Source organism: Sesamum indicum, linkage group LG10 (genome assembly GCF_000512975.1).
Source record: "Sesamum indicum cultivar Zhongzhi No. 13 linkage group LG10, S_indicum_v1.0, whole genome shotgun sequence".
In the NCBI taxonomy this organism is placed as follows: domain Eukaryota; kingdom Viridiplantae; phylum Streptophyta; class Magnoliopsida; order Lamiales; family Pedaliaceae; genus Sesamum; species Sesamum indicum.
The window spans coordinates 856,816-868,986 of NC_026154.1; the positions used below are offsets into that span (position 1 = coordinate 856,816).

Sequence of the window (12,171 nt, forward strand, 5' to 3'; positions counted from 1 at the left end):
AAATTATAATAAAATTTAGAACAAAATTATCCAAACAGCCTATGAACTGCTGACAGCCCTATACACAAACCCTAAAAATAAGGCCATAGAAGAGCAGAAACCATTTTCTTACACTCAAAGCAATAGGAGGAAATAAGAAGCCTTTAACTTGACACAAAAACACATCTTATTACCCAACCCTGCAAGCCATAAAATCCAGCCAAATTGCGCATTAATAACACTTCCTATACACCTAATCATACTCATCCATGTTAATCATTTCCTGCCTAATCCAAAACTATTACGATTTGATTAATTAATGATGATTAAAATTCTAGTAATCACAACTTAATTGGCGAAGAATCATTCATTCTAACAAATCACTAACGACCATCATCATCAGCTGATCGAATTAAAAAAAGAGTACAATTTGTATATGAAAGAAAAAAGCGTTCACACGCGGAAACAACCTGTTTGATAGTTGATTTTTTTTTTTTTTTGAATTCGTTTCAATTCCATAATTACATTTTAAGTTTATTGCGTATCCTCAATCACTCTCCTTATACTATATATAACGAATACATTATATACGTTCTGTAATTAATTTAAATTCTATATCGATCCCATTTGGGTGCGAATGATTAAACATCCATGGCGTTACTAAAATTGAAAGTCAAATTATTCAAATATTACTTCTGATTTTCTCTCACTCGGTGGTTAACCTTTGTGTTATGCAAAAAATTTAAATAATTCAAAAAAAGAGAAGGAAAAAGTTGAGATATATTCATGTAATAAGTATCTCAGAATGAAATTCTGAATTTTCATAATTTTACAGGGACTGGATTACAATACTAAATTCACAACATTAATGATACAAAGCTGATTAAATAAGAAAAAAGAAGTAAAAAGGGGTGTGGGGAAAAAGAAGAAGAGCTTTACTGCCTTTTTGTTATGGGAAAAAGAGGCTTTTTTCAATCTTTTTTGAGTAACCCTCCAAGAAACATAGTACGATGTGTTTCATATGATTACTGACGCGTTTTTGTATCTATTTCTCGTATAGAGTATGATAAAATGTACGTATTTTTCTACATATACCATAGATATATACTAGTAAAATACATGTGGGATATAAAGAGGCTGCAGCCTGACAAGACATTTTAAAATGATGAAACAAACAACAAAAGGAAAACAAAAACAGCAAACAAAACTAACTTGCCAAGAAACACAAAGAAAAAAAGGCAAAAGAGACGCAACTTAACAGTTTACTTTCCTCATTTTTCCACATCCTAAAACGTGCCCCCAAAGCTCAAGTTTCTTCCTGTTTATATTTTATATACGTATAAATATACCTCCCAACAATTCCCTTATTCATCCAAGAATTTATGATCTCTGTATCTGCTGCTCTTCTCATTTCATGTCAGTTTGATTTCCCTGATTCAATCAAGAATTCTTTTTTTCATTGATACTACTTCTCAAGCCAAGTTTTCAATTCATCTAGTTCAGTTTACCTCCCATATTTTGGCCAAGAACAGAATGGATCACAAGGCATCACCCATGGAGAGTGAAGGCAGTGTCCATCTGCAGATATCTGAGCTCAACGTTAAGCTTAGCGATGCCGGGAGCATCAGCCCGACGATATTCGAGCCCCAGATTAGCAGCATCGATGCTAAAACGAGCAGTACCACAAATGCTGCAGGGGTGATCAGGCCATCGGTGAGAGCTCCGGAGAAAAAGCTGACACTTTTCGCGCTCCGTCTTGCTGTGCTGGAAAAAGCAGCATCTGGGATTGGAACTTTAGGATTTATCTGGGCTACAGTTGTTTTACTCGGTGGTTTTGCCATCACTCTTGATAGAACTGACTTCTGGTTCATTACGGTTATATTGTTAATTGAAGGGACTCGAATTTTCAGCAGAAGTCATGAGCTTGAGTGGCAGCATCAGGCCACATGGTCCATTACTAATGTTGGGATCAACAGCTTTCGTGCTATTAAGTCGAGTTCAAACTTCATCATCAAGACGGTGAAGGCGGTTTGTAGGCCGGTAGTTCCCTCCAGAATAGGCAGCAACCAGCGCAGGGAGATATCGGGGAGTGGAAACCAGGCGAGCTGGAAGAATTGGGATGGGCAGAGGATGCCTACTCGAACGTGGATGAGTTCTGAGGTCCCTCTTCTTCCTTATGCACCATGGGTGTTTATATCCAGAAATGTCAGCAAGCTTTTGTACTGGCTGCAACTAGCTTCTGCCACGGCCTGTGTAGTTCTGTCTCTGATTAAGCTCGTGCACCGAAACTATGGGGATATAGAAAAGGGAGATTCAGATAAGAGGAACAGGAAATCTGCTCTGATTATATTCTATTCGTTGGCCTTGGCTGAGGCACTGCTGTTTCTCTTGGAGAAAGCCTACTGGGAATGGAAAGTCAGTGTTAGAAGGCTACTGGATTCTGTGAACAAAGAGTGTGAATTGGGGGAGTCTGGTTTGATCTCAATCAGGAGGTTTTTCTATGATGCATACTCGAAATGTGTCAACGGGAGCGTCTTTGATGGCTTGAAAATGGACATGGTTTCGTTTGCAATGGAACTCCTGGATTCTAACTCCCCTGATGAGCAGCTGATTGGAGCAAGAATCTTGAGGAAATTCTCCACAAGTCCACGGTTTTCTGAAGATACTCTCCAGAAGATTGGGATCAATTTATCTGTGATGGAAAGATTGGTGGAGATGTTGAACTGGAAAGACTCTGAAGAAGAAGAGATCAGGTATTCAGCCGCAGAAATCTTGTTGAAACTGGCTGGTAAACGGCAGAACTCGCTAAGGATTGCTGGAATCCCAGGTGCCTTGGAATCGATATCGTCCTTGCTGCATGCCAGCCGGAGCCACAATGGAGCATGCGACGAGATATCTGAGAAGAGAATTATCTTTGATAATGAAAACTATGGCTCCTGGTCTTTCAATCATCTGGGACTTCAAATTTTGAAGAAACTTGCTCGTGACCATGATATTTGTGGAAAAATTGGCCATACAAGAGGGCTCTTGCCGAAAATTATCGACTTTATACATGCAGAAGAGAGGCTACTGAGGCATCCAACGGCTACTCCGTCTCAGATTGTGACAGTGAAACGATCTCTGCAGGTTCTGAAGATGCTGGCCAGTACCTCAGGTGATGCAGGAAAGCAACTCAGGAAAGAGATTTCAGAGATAGTTTTTACAATTAGCTATATCCGAGATATACTGAGACACGGAGAAAAGCAACCGGAGCTGCAAATACTGGGAATAGAAATATTAACAAGCCTGGCAATAGAAGAGGATGCAACGGAGAGGATTGGGGGCACAGGAGGAGTTCTTAAAGTATTGTTCGACATTTTCTTGAATGATGGGATACCGGAAAATCAGAGTCATGTCAGAAAAGTCGCTGGAGAAGCACTAGCTATGCTGGCACTGGAAAGTAAGAATACATGCCAACGGATTCTGAAGTTAAGGCTAAATGAGAATCTGATAAGAGCTTTGGAAGCTCCTTTGCTCCGCATAAATGCAGCTAGAATTTTGAGGAATTTATGTGCTTACAGTAGAGGCGACTGCTTTCAGCAACTAAAAGGACTAACTGCTGCAGCTCCTACTGTAAGTAAATATGAACAATTTTTATGACTTGTACCAAAAATTAGCATAGTTTATACAGTTTCACACTAACAATTCCTTTCTTGCAGATCCTTGAAGTTATCATGAAAGAAGAGAACAAACTGCAGGAGGTAATGATTGGAGCAGCATCATGCATTTTCAAATTTATGAGTTCCCAAGACTCAGAAACCATGTTCAGGAAAGCTGGAATTAGAGAATTCGACCTGGCTCATCGTCTTCTCCTGATTCTGAAGAAATATGAGTATCCATCAATAAAAGTTCCAAGCATAAGAAGGTACACGATAGAGTTGGCTATTTGGATGATGAGAGAAAATAACACAAATGTACGAACTTTTCAGACTCTGGGACTCCAGAAGGAGCTCGAGTCTGTTATGGAGACAACTTCGGAGCTGGAGAGTTTTAATATTTTCTCTGGAACTGTTGGCCTCTGTCGGCACAGAGTAGAAATGCACACACTTGTTGAAACAGCAATGAAGTTGCTGGAAGAAGATACATGTGTTCCCATATAAGCAAGGGAGATAATCTTCCAGATGCAGAAGCAAGAAAGTTAAGCTCATTGTTTGATTTTTAAATTCTGAAGCACATATAGAGCAGGCCTATTCTTTTGTTCTACTTTTGCTTGATATATCTAATAATTGATGTACATCTCAAAGCTGAATAAAATATTTAAGTTTCTGACTCTTGATAATCTCAAAGTCAGACGGCATTCTTTTCTTGCATGCTATGTTGTTATAGAACATTTGTCAGTACCGATACTCCTTTACTAACATGTCATTACATTCACATGATGGATAGACACTCAGAAGCCATTGCAAATAACAATGCAGCCAACCCCAGATTGTCATAACTGGTGCATGCATATACACCTATAATACGTAGTAGGATTTACAGCCAAATGTTCATAGGTAGAAGACTTACACATCGTTAAGATCAATTATTGTTGAATACATTATCTCCATCCTGTACATAGAAACTAGGAAAGAATAATTACTGGAGTTAAAAATCAGAAAGTCGAACTTGTATGCAATATAATTTTGCATTTTTTCAATCATATAAAATCATCTGTTTCGGAAGAAGAGTTCCCAACGACGTAACCACCCATCTATGACATTGGATGTTGTGTTTTTCTCAACTTTTACAGTAACAGTAGTACTATCCACCATGTCAACCTCAGATGATGGCCTTGGAGTGGCTGATGATGCGTCTTTATGAGATGTCAGCCTACTTGTTTCTTCTTGCGTGGGACGTGGAGCAGCCGCAGCACTCCTAGAGTTCTTTAATACATTTAAGTTGTCCTTTGAACAATTCATTGTGTCATTATCAGGTAAGCTGTGGTTGCATGTTGATGAACAAATATGAGAAGAAGTTTCCTGACTTTCTGCACCAGAAGATGGAGAACATTTTGAAGGAGATTCTGATAATACTTTGTCGGGGTTGGGAAGTGGCGTATGGAATGCCAAGGTTGCTGAGGTGGAAACTGAAGTTTCTAAGGAGTCACTCAGTGCAGGAAAGGAATTTGTTTTTTCGTTTGGTAGTGCTTGTTCTGGCTTAGGGAGGTAAGTGTCACCACTCGATGATGGTTTCTGGACACAAGTCTGTCTCGCCTCCAAGTCCTTTAGTGACTCAATTACTGCCTCTGTGAACATCTGCAAAGTTTAGCAACCAAAATATAAGCAAATAATGCTTAATTTATGGTCAGGACAATGTAAATGTATGAGATTTCACCCTTAAAATGCTCCAAGAACTTACCCTTTCTTCTTCTTCCACATTGATTGGGAAACCTGCCAAGGCATTAAGAGGGTGCTCAACGTATTCATTGTCATCTCTGAATCCAGGTGCGTGAGAACCATGACCACTACCTTCGGAGAGTTCAAAACTGATCATATTAGACGGTGATAAATATGAATCAGACCCCCTACTTTCCACCTACAGAGTAGGTACATCTGATGTCAGTTTGTCAGTGGTATTATAGAGCTGCATTATTTGCCCAAATTAATAGCAAAAGAAACTTGCTCTGTCAGAAATATCTGTAAATTTACTAGAAACCATGAGGTATAGACAAATCAAGTCCAAAAATGTGAAACATCAAAAAGTAATTTCAGCATACTGGAAATTTATGCCAAAACTTTTTATAGGTACCCGGGAATCTGGTTGATTATCATTGGATGACATATCTACAGGAACCTGAAAATAACAACATAATGATCTATCATCACTATCTACTGTAAAATAGAATTGATTTTGGTTGATTCAAACATAACCACATAATCATGTAAATTAGAGATCAGCACCTCCGGAAATGAGGGGAGAACTCAGTCAGAATTCATCTTTACTGGGATAAAACGGTTAGAGAACGCGTTTTCAGCAGACCATTTTAATGTGGTGAAAAATTACAGGTTTTCATGGATAAACCCAATAGAATGTCGCCTGAACATCAGAAACCTTAGCTTACCACTACAGTACTCATAGGTTTCTTGGAGCGAAGTTGCTTAAGGGTGTCCTCGGTGCTAGTAGCTGCTGAATGCGAATTTTCAATTTTCATGAGAAAGTATACCTCTTCAAGAAACACAGAAACTAAAATTGAAAATTACAGAAAGACAGGAATAGATAATATTAAACACACACCAACAGGTGAATCCAATAATTCATCAGCGAACTCCTCATCATGGACCGTGCTCCACCTACCCTGATGATTGTAAGACAAAAGTTTTATGGACGTCAGATATGTAGCCACCAACACTCAGTCAAAACCGATAACTCTATCCAAAACAAGTAATTTACCTTGCTGAAATCATCATTTGTCAAGTCAAAATATGAAACCACTATGTCATCCTCTGGAGGTTGTAATACATTGTTGAAAAAAATACTCACAGAATCAAAATAAAATTGAGGGCGGGGAGAGTTGTGATCACCCTCAAATTTGATAATATTTTTGTCACCCTGCTGAATCAGAGGCAAATAATTATAGGGTAGAAACGCAGGAAGTAAAAAAGAAGGTGCAAAACTGATTCGAAATTGCAGATACACAATCCGTCTTAGATGTATACCCAGTTTCTGGTAATGCAAACTGATATTCCGCATTTGAGTTCTACCTTTAAAAGTTACTCCAAATTTCAAGTGAAAAGATATAAGAAGCAAGTGAAGTTGCGCAATTTTATTTCCATGGAGTCGCTCTACTAAGAAAAAGTCAACAAGATTTCCAAAGATACAATTTTTTCATCACGGGGGATATATATGTGAGAGTTTCTCCGACTAACATTGTTGGTGAAACTAAAAATGCATAAAACAAGTGAAAATACTAAATATTTCTTTTAGGTAAAATGTAGATAAGCACACTGAAAAGAAAGATAGCTCATAACCAAAGTAAGAGCAGAATGGAAAAAGATTTGACAAAGAAAAAGAATTACCACATAAGCATCAAAAATATTATCAGAATGATGGGGTTGTATGAAATCATCATCAATTGCATGACCAAAAAGAACTGGAACGAAGCAAGATTTTGCAACCTGAAAATATGAGAAAATTCCACCTTGGTTAATTACAACAGAAGTAGTTACTAGAATAGTTCGCAAGTGAATGCTCTCTGATGGCTTTTTGTTTGAACATTGAGTTGATTATTTTTTTTTCCAAACACAATCTTGGTTGGTATAACCATAGTCTAGGTTCATTTATAAAAGTTAGTGAAAATTTCTAAACAACTTCTTAAAAGAATAGTCTCATGAAGTCAAGGAGAACACTTTCTTTTAATAAAGGCAACACATATCGTAAGTGAAAAGAAGAATAATTGTTGGCAAGCTCGTGATTTAAGATGACTGTTCTCCACCTTGATTGTGTTCAATTCCAGTATGTCAAATTTTGCCTTTTTCTGAATTGCTCTTCGCATATAGTGGATTGCAAACTTAACCTAAAAAATAAAAAAAAAAAAATATGTTAGACAAACAGCATGCCAAAGAAGCAGTGACAGAAGGCTAAAGAATCAAATAGACACCATCTGGCCTTCACATGAAATTGACATGGGTCTAGTGCCCATACTGGGCCAAACTAGCTTTAATAAATTGGTTAGCTTACAGTGAATTTAGGAAGCGGAACTTTGTAACTATCAACCAGTTCCATCATCAAGTCAACCAAATCAGAAAATGGGCTATCCAGAACCATTCCTGCGATTGAAGGATCCTCAGCTCCATACATCATGCTGAAATAAGCAGGTAGTCATGTCACATTTTGACAGAATCCTTGCTGATATAGGATATCTGGAACTTGAGTCAAAATGATCCATAATATTCACGCCTACTATATGTCACATGAATACAAAATAATATACACCTAACAGCCAGACAAGTTAGCTCTTTCTTTTCGTACTCCTAAGGAGTACATAGAGGGCATATCTTTCAGGAGTTATTTGCTCATAGAAAAACATAGTCTCAAGGAAGCATATTGATAAAAACAACATAGCTTTACCTGGGAATTGAATCCTCGTAAATGGCCAACTAAATTACATATATCTAAAGAACTTTTTCTGTTCAGAGTTCACTTCTAATGGATCAAGAACCCATTGGAGAATTATGAAGAATGTAAGCATAGTAATAACCATATATGGCACTTATCGGTGCAAATGCAACAGAAGGAGATGAAAGAGACTTACTAACCTAGTAACAGCACCCATGGAGCGGCCCCACAAACCAATTAAAGAAACATTCCCATCTGCCCTTAGATAATCAACCACAGCTTTTAGATCATCCTTCTGCAGGATAAAGACCAAACTTTTCAGTAGCATATTAGCAATATGGTCCAAAGAAATTAACATCTGCCAACATTTTATCTGTCAAATAAAACTTTTCCTCTTAAATTTCAGATGAGTTCAGCTGTCCTCCACAGACGTAATGAGGTCTGCTAAGATGAGATGAGGATGGTAAATTAACAAGCCACTTACTTCATTCCAGCCCAGAGTCACATGCTCTCCTCCAGAGAGTCCAGAACCAGAAAAATCAAGAGTGAAAACTGTGATGTTTGATGGCAACAATATAACAGCAGCTTCACTGGCATCTGTTCGGCAACCACTGAAGAAAGATCAAGATAGGGAGCTAATTAGTAAATGAAATTGGAAGCATGAAAAATTTAAACTTTATAGCCCTAAAACATCTAAACACAGAACAAAAGCCCTACTGTCTAACATTCAAGGAAAAGTGCGGAATTCCATTTTCAAATTATTTGTTCCCTGGTCATTGTTTGGCGATGGGACTTGCAACACAGAACCCGATTCAAATAATATCACTGTGAAACATGCTAACAAGTAAATATAAATTTGTTAGTTCGCTCTCGATTTTCAACAGATACACATTCAAAATATTGGAGCATCAATTTTCAACTCAAGCTCATGATGGGAAACAAATTACTGAGTCTATATTTTTTTCTCTTTTATTTCTCTCTGTGTATGTCTCATTCCCGGTTTGGGAACACAGAAATTTACTTAGATGTAGTGTTTCTCTTGGAGGTCTTTGATGTTCTTAAAGTAGAATCGTAAAACATAATCAGCTCCCACGTCATACAATATATTCGTCTTTCAATCATTAGGCTTTTTGACATTCAAACAGAATTTGGACTTTCGAGTTCATCAACGAAATCGGAAAATGCATTCTGCTCTGAACTACTGATTCAAACTATAACAAGTACCATTATGCAAAATTGACTAGTTCTTTTATGTGAATCCACATTCCCAGATTTGGTAACTGATGACCATAAAAGGCTTTAAAAGCACAAAAATGAGGGACCAGAGGAAACCTCAATCTGTGAAAATTCACTTTTCTCTTTTCAACCCCTCACCCCATCAGATTCCCCAATCAAATTTCCTTAGAAGAAGGTTCAATAAAATTACAGTGGTTGTTAATGTTTGAGGGCCTGTGAATGCATTGAACACAGAATAAGTCTAAGCTGAGTATAGTAAAATAAGGAAATGTCTCTTAATTCAATCCAAAGAGGAAGCAGAGCTGACACAGAATGTGGATGGGAGAAACAAGTCGGCAACCCACATGAGATGGGGATATCAGATTTTAGTTCAAAGCATCTCTGTTAAGTACACAAGATCTACCCACTTGTTGAATCAGAACAATTTCATCAGCGACTAGTTTTGACCCACCCGCATCCAAGAAGTTCAGATATCACTCATTTATTAATTACCATGGCTGAACATTCACACAAATGGAAGAGGATTGATAAAATAACTTCATTGAATTGCATCAGAAGAGTTCTCCATTTATCAAAATAACTAACCTATTTCCATGGCAATAGATCACACATGGCAGTTTAGTTCCTTCAGGACAGATAATAGGCATGTAATGGCTACATTGAAGAACATCCCCTCGACTATTTGTAACCTGCAGGATGAAAGAAGCAATTAGTTTTTAAGATGCCCCATTATAGTAATTATCCAAACAAAATACAACGATATATTTCCTCCATGGAGGATTAACCCAAACCCAGACCCCCCCCCCCCCGGGGGGGGGGGTTGGGTTTTCACACAAATGGAAGAGGATTGATAAAATAACTTCATTGAATTGCATCAGAAGAGTTCTCCATTTATCAAAATAACTAACCTATTTCCATGGCAATAGATCACACATGGCAGTTTAGTTCCTTCAGGACAGATAATAGGCATGTAATGGCTACATTGAAGAACATCCCCTCGACTATTTGTAACCTGCAGGATGAAAGAAGCAATTAGTTTTTAAGATGCCCCATTATAGTAATTATCCAAACAAAATACAACGATATATTTCCTCCATGGAGGATTAACCCAAACCCAGCCCCCCCCCCCCCCGGGTGTGTGTTTGTGGTTTTTTATGTGAAACTGACAAAAAAACTCCTTACAATAAGCTTTTATATGGAAGTCAGTTCTTCAATTTGAAAGAGGGGTTTCGGGTAAAGTGTAATTGAGTAACATAGGGTCTTAGTGTTCATGTCTAAAGAATCTGTTGTTAAGAAACAACATGACCTTCTCTTGTCCATTTCACAATGCCAAAAATACAAGAAAAAGGACATGCGGAAAAATGGAACAGAATATGTTGCATCATGATTTACCAATGCACTCAGATCAACCCCTCTTAATTCAGCAGCAACTTAGAGATTGGCACTCTTTAGGAACCTATCAATTAATTTTACTGATAGAGAGGGCAAGAGAGCCACACATCAATATCATGCACCTGTAGCCTCTTACCTCCAAATCTTTCCTGTGGTACCACTTGCCTTTCAGCATAAACTCTTCATCTAATAGATCTTCTTTTGGATCGTATTCAGCTCTGTCATCCAAAAAAAAAGGCCAGGTAGTTGGTTAAGTCAAGTAGTCTGGTCACATAAGCTGAAAAACTGGACTTTTGGGATTAGCCATTTAATTGACATACATTACCATTTAAAACCAATAACTATTTCCGTCAGATATATATGTATATGTGCATGCATATATTATCCATCAAATCAAACAGTACTTAACCATATTGTACAAAAATAGCGCAGAAAAGGTTTGCTGCATTCCAGGATCCCTCCTAAACATTGGCAATTCATTGTAAATCAGACATTCCTCACATACATAAAAGAACCTTCCGAATGCCCCTTCCGAATGCCCCTTTACTAGAAAGCCTAAAACAAGCTCAAACAACTTAATAAGAAAGACTATTAATGAAGAAAAGAAAATTTGTGAAACACATTTGGCCCTCCAGCTTTCCGCATGAAAAATGTCTGAAATATCTGGCCATAAGAGCAGGAAATACGAACAATAATAAGAAGAATCCAGAAGTAAAATATTTTAAAGAAACGAATGAACAAAAAATGTACCCAACAAGAATTCAGTGAATAAAGGACAAGCCTAGAACCCCCAAAAATATCCACGTCAGGCTTCGAAAAAATTGAAACTTGAACATCTATACACACAGACGCGCACACAAACATATATATACCGGAACTGCATGCGCATGTAAGGGAAAAGGATTGAAATTAACAAAAGAAAAGATAAAAGATGTGATCTCTTTACCTGGGTGGTCTTATAATGAAATTGATAAGCTGTTCCATACGAGATTCAAGCAATCAAGATCCTCTCCCCCTACCCCAACCCCTACTTCATTTTGACAAGAAAATAGAAATGAGAATAAATCATGCAAATAACAGCCTTTGTTTTCATTCAAGAAACAAAACGGATACAAGAATATGCATTTTCCTCGATGAAAAAGTGCAAAAATTGAAAAAGAATTGGCACTGACAAAGGCTGTTATGATTGTTCTATTCTTTTATCAGAGGAAAAGAAAGAATTAAACAGGAACCCGACCCCTTTATTTGTTTTTCTGTTTGTTGGCTTTCGTTGTCTTTCTTGATTACAGAAAAGGGATGAAAGACGTTTTATTTTTGGGTAAATTACATTTTGTGCCACGTATTTTCATTATTCTGAACCGTCTCCCTCAATTTCAATTGCATCATTTCACCACACTAAATTCTAATTCTTTAAAATGTGTTCTTTGCAAAAAGGATTGTTTTATACTTATATAATCAAGCAATCAATCCAAATATTAAAATAACTAC

General features: G+C 37.5%; 2 protein-coding genes across 8 annotated transcripts; one reads left to right on the plus strand and one right to left on the minus strand.

Moving 5' to 3' along the window:
• Positions 1,200-4,328, plus strand: LOC105171410. The gene is made up of 2 exons (XM_011092512.2): positions 1,200-3,591; positions 3,678-4,328. The coding sequence occupies exons 1-2, from the start codon at positions 1,513-1,515 to the stop codon at positions 4,116-4,118; spliced, it is 2,520 nt and encodes an 839-aa protein (XP_011090814.1). The 5' UTR covers positions 1,200-1,512; the 3' UTR covers positions 4,119-4,328.
• Positions 4,448-12,132, minus strand: LOC105171411. Of its 7 annotated transcripts, none has more exons than XM_011092516.2 (14): positions 11,630-12,132; positions 10,820-10,901; positions 10,200-10,303; positions 8,540-8,666; positions 8,256-8,350; positions 7,678-7,801; positions 7,433-7,513; positions 7,017-7,115; positions 6,391-6,549; positions 6,235-6,295; positions 6,062-6,126; positions 5,749-5,793; positions 5,359-5,535; positions 4,448-5,255 (listed from the first exon to the last, which is right to left on the minus strand). In XM_011092516.2, the coding sequence occupies exons 1-14, from the start codon at positions 11,665-11,667 to the stop codon at positions 4,668-4,670; spliced, it is 1,845 nt and encodes a 614-aa protein (XP_011090818.1). In that variant the 5' UTR covers positions 11,668-12,132; the 3' UTR covers positions 4,448-4,667. The 7 variants fall into 7 exon arrangements, with proteins under 7 accessions (XP_011090818.1, XP_011090816.1, XP_011090817.1 ...); XM_011092514.2 differs by having other exon boundaries at positions 6,391-6,552; positions 11,630-12,127; XM_011092515.2 differs by having other exon boundaries at positions 6,062-6,123; positions 6,391-6,552; positions 11,630-12,126.